Here is a 17606-nt window from a genome sequence, read left to right as displayed (position 1 = left end):
GTGTGTGTGTGTGTGTGTGTGTGTGTGTGTGTGTGTGTGGTGAGCCATCAAACAGATTACTTTATCCGCTTAAGTTTAATTTTCGATAACTTTATTATCCCTCGATCTCTTTCCTTCGACTTAAAAGTTCCCAATGTGTGTCTTTTGTGTGTATTTCTCTCTCATGACTCCTTCTCCCTCACGTTTAAAACAAATGTAACAATAGTGGGGCTTTGATCGCTGAATTTCTAAGGATGAATAGACGATAAACTTGGCGGGGATTGTCTTGGAGAATGAGAGAAGGTGAAGCCACACAGACAGGAGAAATGTGTTCAATTACAGCGAGAGACAATCAGACGAATGGCCGTGTTAGAGCGCTGCACTCTCAACACAATGGAGATCATATCCCCCGTCATGTAACTCTAATATTCTTAGATTTGAAAAATAGTATAGAAATACAATTTAAATGTGGCCAAACTTTATATAACCATGCATCTGACAAGTCTAGTTCAGTAGCTGAAAAAGATGAGCAACAATCAGGGTTTGGGATTACATGTAACATGAGTAGAGGTAACTGTATTCCCTTTCAGTTACATTTAACCCTTAGATGCCCTGAGAGTGACTGGACCCTACACTTATTAGAATAAGTGTGTTTTTATGCCATTTTTGTCATTTTGGTTGAGAAAAATCACTTGTATAATATTTAGTATTATATTTTGGTTCACACTAGAAATATTTTATATTTAATATTTCACTATTTATAATTTCAGAACTTTTTTTTTACATTTTGAAAAAAAACGTTTTGAACATATTGATGCAAAGATCTGCTATTCTGAGACCCTCACAGTATTCCAGTCCCTTTTCAAAACTCATGTCTTCTCCTCTTGTCTACTCATATCCCACCCCCCGTCAATCCATGCCGGTTGATCAAGTGTGATAGTCCTATACCCCCCACCCTAACCTTCCCTTATATTGTAAAGCGATTTTGAGTCCTTGAAAAGCCCGATAAAAATATAATGTATTACTACTATTATTATTATTATTATTATACTGACAGATATCAGATCTTGCTGTGTAAAATAATCTTCCTGAGAGGTGTCACTTGTGATGTAGTCTGTGTGGTCTACAGTGAATGTATTCCTGACAGCCAGGTGATAAGAATCAAAGGTTCCCATAGGATTCCATAGAAAATGCATGCGGGTCATTTTTGACCCACTTATGGAAGCTTGGGGTAGTAATACAAAAACTACAATTTCTTAAAATGTATACAATTTAAATTAAACATTTTAATGGCATGATATCCAAAACATGTTTTTTGAGGAATAGCTGGAATATGAAATGATAACACTTTTTATTTACAAAGATACTTCAAGAAAACCACCTCACCGGGTCAAAAAAGACCCACTTATCTAAGGGTTGAATACATCTGTATTATTACTTACATACTTTGACATTTTTTTTGTAATGCCCTCTTTGAGTGACTCACTATGACGTACTTTACTATACATTCATTATGTACTACATTACTATTGACTCTTTCATAAAATGTTGTATTTGTATTGTATTTCATTTTAGCCATTGACTTTGATAAGTCATTTGATCAATTTTCCACATTTTCTTTATAACTAATTTAGCTCCAAAACTATTTAGGCATTACAGCCCATAATAAGAGCACATCTCTGAAGCCTTTCACAGCCTTTCCCAGATACGTTTGAAAGTTTTAATAAACAAGGAGTCGCTGTTGTCCTAAGTTTACAGCATTAGAAGTTATTTATTTTCAAAAATATCATGAAGTAAAATGCACACAGAGAGATAAAGTGCTCCTTTAAACAGAGTAAAACAAGACGGATTACTGTGATAACCACTTTATTCATTGAAAGTTGGAATCAATAAGTAATAAAAGACACACGCAAAATATGAACGATTTGAAAAAGAGAGAAAAAGTGACAAACTGCAGCTGAGTACCAGAAAATAAAATACAAACAAAACAATACATGTTCTGATAAGTGATAGGGCAGAGGAATTCACCTCAATGTCAGTGGGCTTGTAGTCATGCAGTTACCACAAGGGTTTACAAGGCAATTAATTCAAATATTCTATAAGAATCTCAATCCCTTTTTATCTGTGAGAGAACATTGGGTGTTCTGGTAGCAGCAAGAAACTGACCTTTTATGGTACATGTATTTTTCAGTGAAATCAACAATTATAGCTTAAAAACGTGTTATGATATCTGGCACCATAAAATCTTTCACTTCAGTGTCATTCTTGGATGGCTTTAAAAACGCCAGCTTATTAACAAAGGTCGATTCATCCATCTTCAGAGACAGTGTTCCTTGATCTTAAGTAGTGTAAGTGTCCAGGAGTGCAATAGTCAGTCTGTTTATTGGGTGGGTAATGCTGCTCCACTATCCAACAGTCTTTCCATTGGCTGGCCCGAGTGGAATATTTTTGAGCATATCTCACGATTACCCATTTTATTCTACCATATATCTTTACAACATTAGCAGGGCTGATTTACTGTGTCACACAAACTGTATCTATGAGTGTGTTTTCAAATTCTGATATGTTGGCCATGAAGAGCCATGAAGAGTATCCACCATACAGAAGGCATGAGGGTTGATGAAGACTAACCTCAGAGTTCATGGTGAAGAAAACATAAACACTTTTTAGTTAACTATTCCTCTAAAACACATAACATGGATATATCTATGGCACATTTATCAAGGTAAAAAAAAGATCTTAGGCTTCACTCAGTTAAAGGAATACTTCACCCCCCAAATGACCATTTGTATGTTAATTACTTTCTCTGAATTCTTGAAGAAAACTTTGAACATGCCTATAATGTAAAGAAAGGATAAAAAACCGGAAAACATTCTTGATGAATTGTGGGAAAAACCATCTGCTAACATTGTCATTTAGTGGGGGAAGTATTCCTTAAAAGCTCGTATTTGTTTGTAAACTATACGCCACATTGCTGCTTCAACATTCCATGGAATGTATAGCACTATGTTAAATAAAAATCAATCACCAAATAAAACACAAAAGCACTTTCTAAATCATAGAACGTGTAAGACTTGTAGCCTCCTGCTGAGTTAGCCCAGGCTCTCAAAGGCATGGTGTCTGGTGGTAGAGCGGCCACACAGATGGGGAGATGCAGCTGGGGCCAGGCACCTGGTCAAACACTCACTACATTATTTTACAGCTATCTCTGCACAAGAGATGGTAAACACTCTGTCCTGGCTTCACGCCAGACCACTGACAGTAGCCATTTTCAATGCTGACACCACACCATATGACATTTAAAAAACGGATAATGAAAGTCATGAAAATGGCTCCAGAGAAAATTACTTATTTACAGCTGACACACATACATACAGTGCTGCATCATCACACAGGTTTATACTGTAAAACAAAGCTGGTACAGCACGCCTACCATTCACTGATCCCCTCAATGTCATAATTTCACAGGCTTTTCCCAGCACTTGATGACAAATCCTGAAAGTCACCCAGCAGAAGTTCTCATTATTAAAAAAAGATCCTCCAGTCATTGCCTTTTCATGTGAAATTACAAATTATTATTGCAATGTCTAATACTAAATAGTGATCTCTTAAGGTTATTAAATCGTATAAAATGAGCCATAGTCAATGCCTGCCAAGGCCAATAGATGCAACTAAATTATCAGAATTACAAGCAGTGCCCTATGGCTAACATCCAAATCACTTTGATAATGATGTGCATAGTCCTGAAATAATTGTCTAGAAATCTCTACAAAGTGTGTATGCTATTAATGTTAATTCCCAAATCACGCTATGTTAATACAAGGAGTCTGATTTGAATAGGCAACACATAACAGCTCAGCATACTGTCCTAGCTTGGCTGACGCTGTATGTTCCTCATGTTTACAATTGAGAGAAAAAACAGTGACACCTAGTGCTTAGTCTTTCAAACTGATTTAGTTGATCAAGAAATAATAATTCACCACCTTCGATCGACCTAAGAAAGAAGCATCTTTGGTCAGCCATGTACAACGTGTGTTCAGGAAATACTCTGAACCCATGGGATAGAAGACGGCGTAAGACATATAACACATGCAAACTTCAAAACAGCCAAATGTACAACTGTAATGTGTTAAAATCACTTTCTTTCTGCTATAACCGCATGATTTGGTGATGCAGGGCACACCCAGCTCCAATATTTGTGTGGATGGATTCATTGGTTTATCATTTTCACAATACCACTGAGCTAAGGAGGGTCTAGCTCTGAGAAAAGTACTCCAGGACGAGGCGGAGGTGTCCCAAGCGGTCTTTGAGGGAGGCCAGGGACAGGACGGTGGTTTGATAGGCAGGGTCCAGCTGGAGGACGGACAGCAGCCACCAGCACCAGGCCGGCCCGTTGGAAGAAGCCTGGAGGACAGTGACACAGGTGTAGCATAGATAAATGCATAAAGTATAATGCAAGCCAAGTCAAAAACCCACAAGAAAAATATATTTTTGAAAAATACTCAGAATTAATGTCACACATTTAAAACATTGGGAAAAAATGAACCAATTTTACTGAGTAAAGCAATGTGGTTCCTTGACAAAAAGCTTGATTAAAGAAATAAAGAAATTCACACAGAATTGTGTAGTTTTTTTTTTATTATTCTGAGAGAGCATTCTTTTTTTCTTTTCTTAAATGTGATGTTTTTTTCTCTAAATTGTATGACTAATCCTTGAAATTGTGTTTCTAAAAATAATTTTCAATCATGGTTTCACAACTGTGAAGGAATGTATGTTGTGTGCCTTGGCATTTTGAGATGCCTTAAGAGTACTTTACACTTGGTATGATTTATATGTGGAGGCTCTGAATATCACGGTGAATGGTCTGGACCCAGGGCTACACATTGGTGGGCGTTTTATACATGATAATATGATGTGCGACATACTGTCAGAAGCTGAAGGATTGTTTAAAGTGGACCTACCATGCTATATTTTAATAATATTGTAGGGCCACACCTATATAAAACATGTCTGTGAAGTTTTTTTTTCAAAATACCAAATAGATCATGCATTTTAGCCATGCCTCATTTCGCTCTATTTGCTCTTTTCCAGCCCTGTTTTTGCAAGGGCTGATTCTGCTTTTGTGGCAGACTACAGCGCCACTTACAGGCCTGGCATATGTACTGCAGCGTCTCCAGCGCTTTCGAGCGGTCTCTCATTCCCCTGATAGGTGGAGAGTTGCCCATATGTNATTTTGAAATGAGCCGTTGCGACTTCCGACTGATTTCGATAGAGCGGGTCACATATAGGCGGAGCACCCCTTTTCTGACGTCAGAAACATTCAAATAATAATCAGCTCCGTTGCAGCCCCGTTTTTAGAGATTTGGGTACGGAGGAAAAGAGAGAGGGTTCTGTTTTCTGACACTTGGTGAGTTCCCTGACACACCGGGGACATATTCATGTATAAAAGACGTACAAAAGTGCATTTTGCATGATAGGTCCCCTTTAAGTCTGGGTCCAGTTAAACATGCTATGCTAAAGGCTTCTCTGATCAGATGTGTATTGTAATAAACATACTGTATGTTTTCAGTTAAAGATATCTAGAGCTCATCAAGTTATTCTTCTTCCAGATTACAATCTTATCATGCATGCTGTAATGCTTTTTCATTCAACTGGAACTATATCCTGAACATAAAGTCTGTTTTATTGCGTTTTGTTACCACTGTCAGTAAGGGAGCTCTGAATGCAGGAAAGGTATGTGCTGTATAAACATAAAACAATAACTAATAGCTTTGAAAATAAAAGCAGTTATTATTTTCTCGGTGATCAATTTACTTATTAGAAGCGTGTTTGAAATATCATTCCATCGCTAATTAATTAATGGACCATGGATAAAACATAATAAAAAATTTAAAAAAGGTAAGTAGACATGCTAGATAGCGACTGCATGTGTTTGATGATTTTGGAAAGTTATTCGATGCATTAACCTTAGCTAAGTTAAAAATGACTTACAAAGACATAAATAGGTAGAAAAGTCCTACAACAAAAAATATTCTCCACATTGTAATGTTACTCTGGTCTGTAATGAAAGGTAATTCTAGCCGTGGGCAACATGACAAAACATAAGTAAATATTGCTCTGTGGTTCCTGGATGCTGCTAGAAAATAAGATGTTAATCTACAGTAAGAACCATATGTGTGCTAACCTGAATGTTCTCATCCTTCTCTGGCATGGTGCCGTACTGCCTGCTGATCTGATCGCGGATGCGGACAGCCAGGCGCTGGTACCAGTCCTGAGCCTGCTGGTACACACTGTCATGGAGACCCTCCAGAACCTCCAACTCACTGCCTTCGACCTGCGAGAAGGAGGACACAGACAGGAGGAAAAGTGAGAAGAGGTTCAAGTTGTAATATTTTCGGAGTGAAAATTCTTTACATGTTGCTTTAAGTATCATCTCTGGGACCTTCAGGTCCTCCAGGTACTCGATATCAGCAGTGCTGTATCCATCTCGCTGACCTCTCCTCAACACCTTGAACCTGCTTACTCCCACTGCGTCCACAAAGGAGCGTCCATCAGGCAGCACCTCCAGACTGAGGATCTCCAACATGCAGCCAAAGTCTGAAAACCTGGGGCACAGCAGGAAAAACCATAAACTCTCAAATCAATTCACTGGTATTTATTCCTTAATTTGAAGTATCAAAACTAAAAAATAGGTCAGAATAGTTAACACTTTCTTTGAAGACCACATCTGTGGTTCATTATGAAGACATTTATAGTGAATTATGATGCTGTCAAAATAAGCTTTCTGATTCATCATAAAAATGCCAAGTCAAAGCCATTGTTTACGATTGAAGAATTATTAAAACAATTAAAAGTGTTGTAAGTCCTATAATACGCTTTAGTAGTATGGCATTTAAACTGTCAAAGTCATACCCTATTTTATAATTACAGTGTAGTATGTTGAAGGTTAAATGACACATGTCATGCTTTTCCGGTTATTACCCATCCCCTTGTGTGTTATGAAGTTTTTTATGCATGTAAACGGTCTGCAGATTCAAAACCCTCAAAGTACACCCTGTAGCGAGTAAAACTCTAACACAGAAAATACCTCCCCAAAACGCCTCGTTGGTGAAACGTCATCATGACGTCATCGTCATTTGATTAGTTCCGGGTACGTGCTTACGAAAGCACGTACCCGGAACTAAATGGGCCAATCCGTGGAGCCGTTACGTTACGTCCGCGGAGCCGTTACGTTAAGCCCCCGCTGATTGGTCCAAATTGACCAATCCACACACACACTCAGTGCAGGCAGCCCTGCTGATTTCTGCTTCGTGCTGCAGGCTGATAACAGACAGTTGGGATCGCGGCGAAATTCTCTCTGCAGACCCATTCTCACAGCATTTATCAACCTATAAACCTTTTTCTTACTCATTATCAAGCCACACTTATTGTTTTTATTTCGGCTGTGACTATGTGTGTGCTCAGGTTGAGTTTGGCTTTGTATCGCTAAACAAGGAAATCACACCTCCACGGAGCTCAGCGCGATTCACAACGTACCGACCAATCAGAGCACACTGGGCTCACAGGGAGGGGGCGGGGGGGAGCTGCAGCGAGCCTTTAGTGGAGAAAGTGAATACTGCTGAATACACATACTTTACAGAGATGCTGTATGCGAAACCAATGTGAGTTTGGAAAATTGCACAGTATTTTTCTATTTTAGTATACCTCAACAATGGAATTATGATCAGTGGAAATGGCCATGACACCTCTCCTTTAAGAAATGTAACATTAAAATCATAGGCTAGTACGTTGTAAAGAAGTCATTAAAAACTTAGAATCTTAAGCAATAAATTAAGTACTTAAAAAGTCATAGTACAGTATGTCATACAAATGTCATAAAAAATCAAGTATAGTGTGCCATCAGTAAGTGATTAATAATACATAGAATATTATGTCATAAAAATGTTCCTCTCCAGGCAGGGTCATAGTACATAAAAAGGTTCAGAATAACTGAATAAGAATTTTCTATATATATATTTGTTGGTATAATCTCAGCAAAGTAGCTTGTCATTGGCGTTTGGATTAAAATCTGAAAAATGTCATAAATGTAACTGGATTTTTTTTTTTAAAGGGGGGATCCACTAAAATGTTATTAATGAGGCATACTTGCACAAAAAAGTTTAATAAAGTTCCATAATCAATATAATGAGTTAAAGAAGGAGTGTTTGCAAACATTATTTTGCCCATTGTTTGCATATTTTAATATTAGTTGCGATTGGATATGTATTCATAACAGCTGGGAAAATGCAATGGCATGATCAAATACAGTGACAGAACAAGCAAATATCTGATTTCCAGCACCAGATTGGTGACCACGCTGCTTTTTCCCACCCACTCAGGGTCACTTATGACTGATCTAAACTTTGCCGACTGTTCTTCCTGCACGGTGGGCAATCCTATCAGGCTCCGCCTCGCCTGCTGCGAGTTCCACAGTGAGGTACATTTCAAAAATAGTCTCCCAATACCCATACTCTAAATAACTGAACATACCTGTGGAAATGTAAATGCGTTTACCTCACTTGCGTCTAAACTGGCTATATTTTGATGCTGCTTAAGTTAACACACAATTATCTACCCAAATCAACAAAAAAAGAATTAAAAACTTGCATACCCCTTGCCATGCTCATAGCTGCACATGCCAAACTTTTTGGTGCCAGTATCCATGCAGCGACGCATCATCAGCCGGTATCGAGGCTCGAAGATGTGCAGGGGGCAGGGCACGCCGGGGTACGCCACCGTGCACACAAATATAGGGATGTCCTTTGTTAGACTACAGAGGAGGAGACAGAAGAGAAAAGAGAAGTTGGAGGCAGGGAGAAAAAAATTAAGAAGAATAAGGGAGAGGTTTGTGTGACCAAGGCGAGATGGTTGCTAGCGAGTTGCTAGAATGAATCACGGGTGTACATTGTGTGTGTGGTGGACGCCTACTTGGACAGTTCAGCCATCTCCGTTTCATGGACCTGTTTCCTCTCTGCCAGCTGCGAAGGGAAAAGACTGGTCATGATGTCCTGAAGCAGAATCGTGGGGTTGTACTTCCTGTTTTTGAAGTACTGGGAAGAGAAAAGTGAACATAATCAGCCATAATTGCAATTTAATGACGCTCATAACCAATTATACATAATAGTATAGTAACAAATTGTTATCTTTGTACTGCAACAAAGAACAAACCCAAGCATTTAAATATATAGTTTGTGGCAATGAAGTCCTGCAAAGCTATTTAAAATATGGATATAAGATGTTGTTCAAAGCTTTGTATGCAAGTGGATGTATTCAAATGGTGATTAACTAATTAAAAAAAAATAGATCTAAAAATAGATGTATTGAAGGCAACAACAGAGATACAACAACAGAGATACAACAACAGAGATACATGTATCGCAGGGCGTTTTTATGGAGTTTTTTTGCAGTCGGACAAGTACTGATTTATCCAGTTGAGCAGGAAATACAGGCAAGCAGGTTCACAGTCTTAATGGAGAGCAGAAGAGACATTGGACAAAGGTTGTTATTAGCTTGATCAGAATCAGAATCTTTACTTAAACCGGAGGCAAATTGTTTTTTTAACAGTTGCTCAACAAAATTCAATTTAGTAAAATAAAATAAAAACTGTATATACAAATAAGAAGGTAGATTGAAAATGTGCAGTAAAAGATCAAATAGAATGAAATGAAAATAGTTGTATAAACAATCATTTCTAATGAAGTTGAATTACAAATGTGCACATTTGACAATATACAACAACCATAAATGTTGTTAAAAAAATGAAAATATAAACTGTGGTGTATTAATGAAAGTATTAATGCTGATGCTCATTATTTTTTAGTATATCTATTTGTAGAGATTAGCAGTACTTATCGGACACAATGTGTGGACAAAGGAAGAGGAATTGCAAGGATGATGGCCAAGAAGGGTCTGAGATAGTCGTAGTTGTGATGAATTGATAGTCACCTCTTGTAGGGGCTGTTTGCAGAGGGGACAGCGCAGGTTGTGGTCCAGACTCCTCTCAATGCAGTTTTTGCAGAAGGTGTGGCCACAGGGAGTGGAGGCCGGCTCATAAAACAACCTTCAGAGGAGAACAACTGAATTTGAAACAACCAGGATGAGGATGGATGCTTGTGCTGCTGGTAAAGTTTATAGTGAGTGATTGTGAGCATACTGTATGTGTGATTAACATTAACCAGAGAGAGAGGAGAATAGGATTAACCTGATTTATGACACTAAGACAGCAATGCATTATTGATTAGAGGGAATAGAGAACACCGACCTGATGCAGAGAGGGCACTCAAAGTCTGACACGGTGAGGACACTCAGAGTTTTCTCCCTGCTGTGACCACTTTCACCTGAAACACAAAGAGAGCTTTATGATGCACGGCTGAGGAAGAACTAACGGTTATTATGCAATTTCAAAGCATCTGGTGGGTGTTACCGCAAAGCTGCTCGTAGCGACAGTGACAAAGAGGATTCATGATGAGGACAATGATGATGAAGATGACAGACAATTTATCACAACGGTGTGTCTGTGTGTACACTGCTGTATGTGTGTGCGCGTACCCCGGCCGTGCCCATCTTCCTTCCTCATCATCATCTCCTCGTCCTCTTCAGCAGCAGGGAGGAAGGAGACAGCTTGGCAGAGGCTGAGGCAGCACTCGGTACCCGTATCATACTTCGCCTTGGAACCCTAAACACACATAGTTAGTCGTTAAAATATCAGAATCAAAAAGAAAATGTCTAGGTAATTGGGTTTTGTTGTGCTTAAATAAAAGATAAAAAAGAAGTAAAAGAAGAAAATACAAATGTTTAAAAACAGAAGGATTTAAAGTAAGAATGTGCAATAAAATAATAAACACAGATAATAATTAGTTAGGATATGATAATCCTATGATATGGTGAGATATGATCAGAATACCTTTTTATTTTGAAAGAAATTAGGTTTTATGTGACTAAAATAAAACGTGAAAAGAAGAATAAAAAAAAGATATACATAAATATTTAAATAAATTAATATATATAAAAAATGAAGAAGTTCAAGTAAGAAAATGCATAAAAAAAGATAAAATATGATATAATTAAGAATTTCATATAATCATTAGCAGTTAACGTAATAAAATGAAGTACATTTTAATTTAAAATGTTATCTAAACGTAAGAAGTTAGGTAAAAATGTGCACATCATACTAATATATATTACATGTGTATTACAAAATATACAGTGGTGTATTAGTATCAGGAAAAAATGAATGCTGAATTTTAAAGTTTAACCCTTTAACTGCCAGCACCACCATTTGGTAGAGCACATTTTGTCTCTTGATATCTTGTTGAAAAAAAAAAATTGGCCTTTTATGGTAAGCTAGCAATATAATTTCTTCAGAGTTTCAGAGATGTTTTCCAATAAAATATGGTAAATAAATAGCGAGATTCATGGTAATATTACTCAATTATGATTCTCAGAGTAAAAGAGTGATAATAATTTATATAGCACCTTTCATGCATGGCATTCGGCCCAAAGTTGCACACAGATGAGCAAGTTAGGCCAACACAGGATATAGACATTTGCTGTTAGGCCAGTGGTTTGTTGTTAGGCCAATTCAGCATATACAGTAAGATGAGCAAGTCTTTTTTTTATCATGAAAAACACTTTACATGACTTTTTTCAATTTTTTTTTTTTTACAATTATAATTTATCATCTTTTATGAATATATCTGATTGTATATATTGCTCGTTTTCCATAAAAGAAACAAATGTATTTGAGTTTGTGTTTTATTTGAGTTTGATGCATACAAATACTGTACTGTATATGATGATTGTTGAAAATGTACTTTTACCATAGAAGGCCAGCTCGACCATTTGGTAGAGGCTCATAAAAACAAAACTGTGTGGTCAGTCAAAAAAAAAAAATTATGTTTGTGCTTATTTGTGGCCCATTTGATAAGAAAATGCAAAAAAAAAAAATTTCCATAGCTTTTTTCTTGGTCTGGCAGTTAAAGGGTTAAAAGGGTTTGCTGATGGCAAAGTAAGTCCTTGTGCCAATGTATTGACTCATTTTTATATGTATTTATTTGCATTCACACCTTCCATGCTTATAGTTAAAGTGCACATAAGAGCTGTTAATATTCTCTCTTAGCTTACCTCGTGTGCCTCTCTCCTCCCTTTTCCCTCTCGATCGTCCCCACATGCCTGTTTGTCAGGGTGAGTTGGCCCCTGGGAGCCACTGAGGCTGGTAATGGGGCAGGTCCCTTTCAGGTACTCGGACACCACTTGCAAGATGCAGGACCCCTCCTCCGGCACTGTCCGTCCCTCTGCCTCCAGAATCTGCCATATGAAAGATGTCATGATAAAAATGAGTAATAGGTATGAATATAAAAGTGTTATTTGTTTTACCCAGTGTTAAACACCAAATCAAATATAACAAAAATGTAAAAAAACATATTTGCAAACATTTGATGCACCCTGCATGTCAAATGAATGTCAATTACATAATATTAAATTATATACTGTTTGAATTCAAAAGTTGTGAAAGTAATGTAACTTCTTACTAACAGGTATTTTTGAACTGGGCTATAAAACTGAATAGTCCTAAAACACAAGTTTAAACCTTAAAGGGGCTCTATTAACCAACAGCTAAAACCTCCAGACTCAGAGACCGTCTTATCCCACAGGCCATAAGACTACTTAATGCCTGAGCTTGCACTATTTTTATTGTTGTTGTTTTTTTAAATGTGTTTTATGTCTTGAATTTGCATTGTTGAGGAACCCGTGACACAAGTTTGTCATTCATTACATGCTACACCGTAGTTGTGTATATGATATGACAATAAACCTTTGAATTGAAAAAATTGAATTTAATATTATGCTTTATGGGTTTCCCTTTCTTATAGTGTGTGCATGCAAACGGTCTGCAAAGGCTAAATTCCCTAAGCTCCCTCCATACGGAGTTTCTCTCCCACACACTCCCGCCCTGCCTGAAAGGCCTCGATTTGACTCCCTTGTTTACTTTCGTAACATAATTACACACTTGCGCTTCAATAGGTTAGCGCTGCAATACATTGTAAGTGATTGGTTAAGGGGCGGGACATCTCTAAGCACTTGACCAATCATAACAGAGCCGGCCAGCTAACCAATCAGAGCAGACTGGGCTCTGGTTTCAGACAGAGGGTGAAAAGAGATGCTGCAGCACAGGCAGTATGAGAAAACATTTTGAACATTAAAGCAACACCACATGTCACAGTAGAGCATACTTGCCAACCTTGAGACCTCAGAAATCAGGAGCATTTCAAAACCGGGGGGGGGGGAGTGAGCAGAGGGTCGAGTTGTCGATTCTTGTTCAGTTTTCTGTGACTGTCTGCCTCACCCTCTCAGACTTGCAGTTGCGCACGCTACTAAAGAGACGCGCTACCATGGAAACCTAACAATGGTGTAGCTTTTGGCAAGTCCGAGTGGAAACAGTCGTGAGTAAATCTGATTTTGTCAGAAATCGGGAGAAATGCGGGAGAAATATGACCCCGGGAGGAAACCGGGAGAGGGCAGTGAAATCGGGAGTCTCCCGCGAAAATCGGGAGGGTTGGCAAGTATGCAGTAGATGTGTGCATGTGTCCGTCTGAATCTGGCACTGCTGCTATTCTCACAGAAAGAAAAAATAAAACAACACATGCAACTTTATCACTATATACAAATGCTACCTAAGCTCTTTGGAATATTAGATCCAATATATTCCAATTTAAGTCTTGGTGTTACTTTCCATTAAGGACCCTTTGATGAGCGGTTACTAAAATCAACACACCTTCTTGATCTGGCTCTTCGCAGGGGCAAAGTCAGCTTGGAGTTTTAGGCAACGGTGGAACTGGATGAGGGCGTCTGTCTGCTGACCCATTTCCAGCAGAACATTCCCTTTACGTAAAAAGCCCTGCAAAAACAGAAAAGGGACATCAGCTCACCACTTCCTGTATGAGTGAAAGAAGTCTCTAAGTCATCAATAACCCAATGTCATTTATATTTATAATCCCCTATTTTTGCTAGAGATAAATGTTTTGAAATTTGAAATGGGATGAGAAATGTGTTGCACACTTCTCAAAAAAACTATATAAATGAATATCCTACAGAGAGCATTGTTGCATATGCAGCGAGCCACCCACTGGCTGAATGACATAATGACATAAGAATCTGTTTGCATAACTTTGTTAATGACATAACATCAATACAAGCAGAGAAAACCGCTTAGCACGCTTAGATTAAACTCTAAAAATACAAGGGCCCACACCTCTTTCTTTGTGGTTATGAGTGTGTTGTTACATGCATGTTACAAAACCAAGAGTGCATTTGGGATGAGATTCAGCATTGAGTTGCACAGGGGGCTGAACTGAAGTAAAGCCCTTGACTTGGTGTTGTTAATGGGTAACTTCAAAAACAGATTATACAAGCGGGAGTAGTGTATATGTTGAACACTGTCAAAGTCACTCACCTCAGTCCAGTTAGGACGAAGGCAGCAGAGGTAGTCGAGGTCTGTCAGAGCATCAGAGAAGTGCATCAGGCCCCAGTTAGCTTCAGCTCGGTACACTTTCAAACTCTGATCATGTGGGACTGAGGATGAAAAACAAACAAAAGAGAGAGTAAAATAAAGAGGTTATATAGGCTCATTTGAACAGTATTTTAAGAGCTGTGGCTTAACGCTGTATAGACTATATTTACACGCCTTTCTACATACAAACATTCAACATTTGTATTCCTTTTACAGAATCAGGATCAGGTTTATTGCCAAGTAGATTTGCACATAGTTATATTATTTAGACTTTAAACAAATAAAGAGACACATTTACACAGAATATAAATATACAAGAAATGTAAGCTAAGTACAGTGAAAATATGACGACAAATACAGTACAATATATTTTAAAGTGGCACATTTTGAATGCTTAAAAAGGAGGAAGTGTTATACTGAAATGTGCAAAATTCAAAATAATTCAAAGATTTGCTCACATGATTGTAATGCATATGTTTAGGACACTTTCAAATCTCAAATATGTTGTATATGCACAATCACTTTATGGCTATGTTTAATTGTGCTTGTGTCTTAAAGGTGGGGTATGTAATTGTGGGGAAACCAGCTCGAGTGCGCTAGAATTTGAAACTACGCAGCCGAAAAAAATCTGCCTCTTCCTTACAGAGCCGCTCCTCCAACACACACTAACGGGCACATGTCAAATGAGGGCACGATACAAAAAAAAAGGAAAAAAAATGAGGGCACGAGATAATCGTTTCCTTATTTTCCAACTATGATATGACCGCAGAAATGTGACAGCTGACACACACAGGCGACAAGTTAGACCAGACTGATGCTGACTAACTTTCTCCAGTGCATCCTTCTTATGCAGCACATTACATGTCATTTGTTAGACGCTTTTTTTGTTCCCACAGGAACAATTTGGGGTGAAGTTTCTTGCCCAGGGACACAACGACATGCTGACTGCAGTGGGACTCGAACTTGCTATCCCTTGATTCGAAGTCCATCATACTATCCACTGAGCCACAGCCTCCAGCACATCAAATTAGTTTCTCTTCTGGAAAGGGGGGCATTTGGATACTTGTTTACAGTTATATATTTAGGTCATCAATCGCTTTATATTGTGAATACAAGGCATCAGGATCTGTGTTTGAACCACCAACTTTTCTGTTTTCTGTCATAACACCTCCTGTGTCTCACTGCTGTGCAAATTAGGACTGGACAGCAGAATGGGATGCACCATCTGTCACCAGCACTGGGCACAAGCCAAACCTGTGAGCAGTGCGTAAAAGTAGGACTCTGAACTGTCTGCCTATACTTAATCCTGGGAAATTGTTAATACAAGCAGTGCCGCAGGCTTAGGTTGACACAAAAAAGCAACAAACGCACTGTATTGTTGGTATGGTGTTGTGCATGTGTCCCTTACCTAAGTGTAACCCCTCGTTGGCGATGCGTAAAGCTTCCGTGAAGTCGTTGGATTTGAGCTTCTCCTGTACTTGGTACTTGGTCTTTGTCTCGTCGGGGCAGCACTTCTCGATAACGCTGATGAGCATGATGTTGTTCTTCATGCTTTTCACGTCTCTTTGTTTTAACCTCTCTTTGCACACCGGGCATTTGGACGGCAGGTAGCCCCCCACGCACCTCCGGCAGAACGTGTGGCCGCACGCCATGGTCACCGGCTCGCACATCAGGAAGAGGCAGAGCGGACACTCCAATATATCCATGGTGGCTGGGTTATGTCACCGAAAAAAAACGTCCCACGGGAAAATAGGTTGCTTTTTTTGGCAAAGCGACGAGGGCTGCTAGTCTTGTCTGTGAAATAGTATTGCATGCACCACTTAAATAACAGACTGACAACTAACGATCCAGTTAATGTGTCCCTTAATTCTCCGATCACATCTGCTCGAACCCGACCCGGTTTCTGTCTAGCTAAGCTTCTGCTAATAAAGAGCTATTATATACTCTTATGCTTACCCTACACATTCCCTTTGCAGACAAATATGTATCTATTATATACTCTTATGCTTACCCGATCCATTTCCAGCACTAACTTACTCTTCGGTTTGGGACACATTACGTCTTTCCCGTTCAACCAGGTTGAATAAAACAAAACGCTTTCCTCGCCACTCCGAACTCCACAAACGCAACGCGAACCACACCAGAATATTTTCATATTAGTAGTCTTTCTTTTTAGTAGTCCGTGTCCGCGTTTAACCCCTGTAGCGACGTATCCACGGCCACAAAACGGGGTTACTGTGTTACACCATTACTTACATAAATAAAGACCACGTGACGCAGCAGCGCGCCATCCGATTGGATGAAAGGAGGGCTCTCTGCCCTGTTGTGAAACCAAGGATGCCGAGTTTCATAACATAATGCCTGCGACGAAAGTTATTGGGTTTCTTTCGGTATAATTAACACATCTGGGAGGTATGTTGTAATCTGACAATGTCGTGAATGTAATCACAGTATTTTTTATAATTCAAGTCAAGAGTGCAGTAGGCCTATATGGAAAATACCCTGTCGCGGTGTAGGGAATCCCAGCAGAGGATAATCGGAAGGGGGGGGGGGGTGTTCATCCCCAGATACTGCTTATATACCCGAAAAATTAGGCCACGTGTAGAATGGCTAGAAAGAGCTGACAGAGCCTAGAGGTGCAAACAATATGCTCTGAGTTACTGTTCCTTGCAGTTTTACTCATCACTCATGTGTTAGATAAACTTCTGCAAATCTGTTACAAGTCATTGCATGTCAGGTGGTGGGACCTGTCTCGTAAATATTTGGGTCAGAGCAATCAGGCCAAAAGACATACATGTAACAGTAACACCATGCTTTATGTAGTATGTACATAGAGAAACACATAACATTTACCTTATGTAGCCGACCATAGGGGTAAACCACTTTTCGACCACCGTAGTATTGCGCTACAGAGGTACCGCCCACCTCCGCATTCCCTTCACTTGGTAAACAATATTTAAACAGCTGATACCGGTGTAGATGAATTCATAATAAATTGTTGTTTTTACTGGTTAAAGTATTGTTTGTAAATGTGTATGATATTGATAAATACATATCATATACTCTTGGGAGAAAATCC

General features: G+C 38.8%; 1 protein-coding gene across 3 annotated transcripts; it reads right to left on the bottom strand.

Moving 5' to 3' along the window:
* Positions 1-1828: 1828 nt before the first annotated feature.
* Positions 1829-16771, bottom strand: lonrf4 (LON peptidase N-terminal domain and ring finger 4). 3 transcript variants are annotated; one of them, XM_010768388.1, is made up of 13 exons: positions 16539-16771; positions 15936-16321; positions 14471-14589; positions 13793-13915; positions 12142-12324; positions 10567-10693; positions 10280-10355; positions 9964-10078; positions 8947-9068; positions 8630-8788; positions 6422-6584; positions 6164-6313; positions 1829-4383 (listed from the first exon to the last, which is right to left on the bottom strand). In XM_010768388.1, exons 2-13 carry the CDS (start codon positions 16231-16233, stop codon positions 4234-4236), a joined length of 1785 nt encoding a protein of 594 aa, XP_010766690.1. In that variant the 5' UTR covers positions 16234-16321; positions 16539-16771; the 3' UTR covers positions 1829-4233. The 3 variants fall into 3 exon arrangements, with proteins under 3 accessions (XP_010766690.1, XP_010766689.1, XP_010766691.1); XM_010768387.1 differs by having other exon boundaries at positions 15936-16771; XM_010768389.1 differs by lacking the exon at positions 1829-4383 and having other exon boundaries at positions 6211-6313; positions 6475-6584; positions 15936-16771.
* Between the last annotated feature and the right edge of the window lie 835 nt (positions 16772-17606).

This window comes from Notothenia coriiceps, unplaced genomic scaffold, assembly GCF_000735185.1.
Source record: "Notothenia coriiceps isolate Sejong01 unplaced genomic scaffold, NC01 NC01_scaffold00005618, whole genome shotgun sequence".
Classification (NCBI taxonomy): domain Eukaryota; kingdom Metazoa; phylum Chordata; class Actinopteri; order Perciformes; family Nototheniidae; genus Notothenia; species Notothenia coriiceps.
This window is presented reverse-complemented; position numbering and strand designations above follow the sequence as displayed.

What these genes read in the sequence shown, in the direction of transcription:
- lonrf4 (XM_010768387.1), bottom strand. Translation starts at nt 16,233, where the DNA reads ATGGATATATTGGAGTGTCCGCTCTGCCTCTTCCTGATGTGCGAGCCG. An exon ending in GCAAACAGCCCCTACAAGAG is followed by an intron (nt 9,069 to 9,963) that starts GTGACTATCAAT and finishes TTCTCTTCCCAG; the next exon opens with TACTTCAAAAACAGGAAGTA. An exon ending in AGCTATGAGCATGGCAAGGG is followed by an intron (nt 6,585 to 8,629) that starts GTATGCAAGTTT and finishes GCTGTGCCCCAG; the next exon opens with GTTTTCAGACTTTGGCTGCA.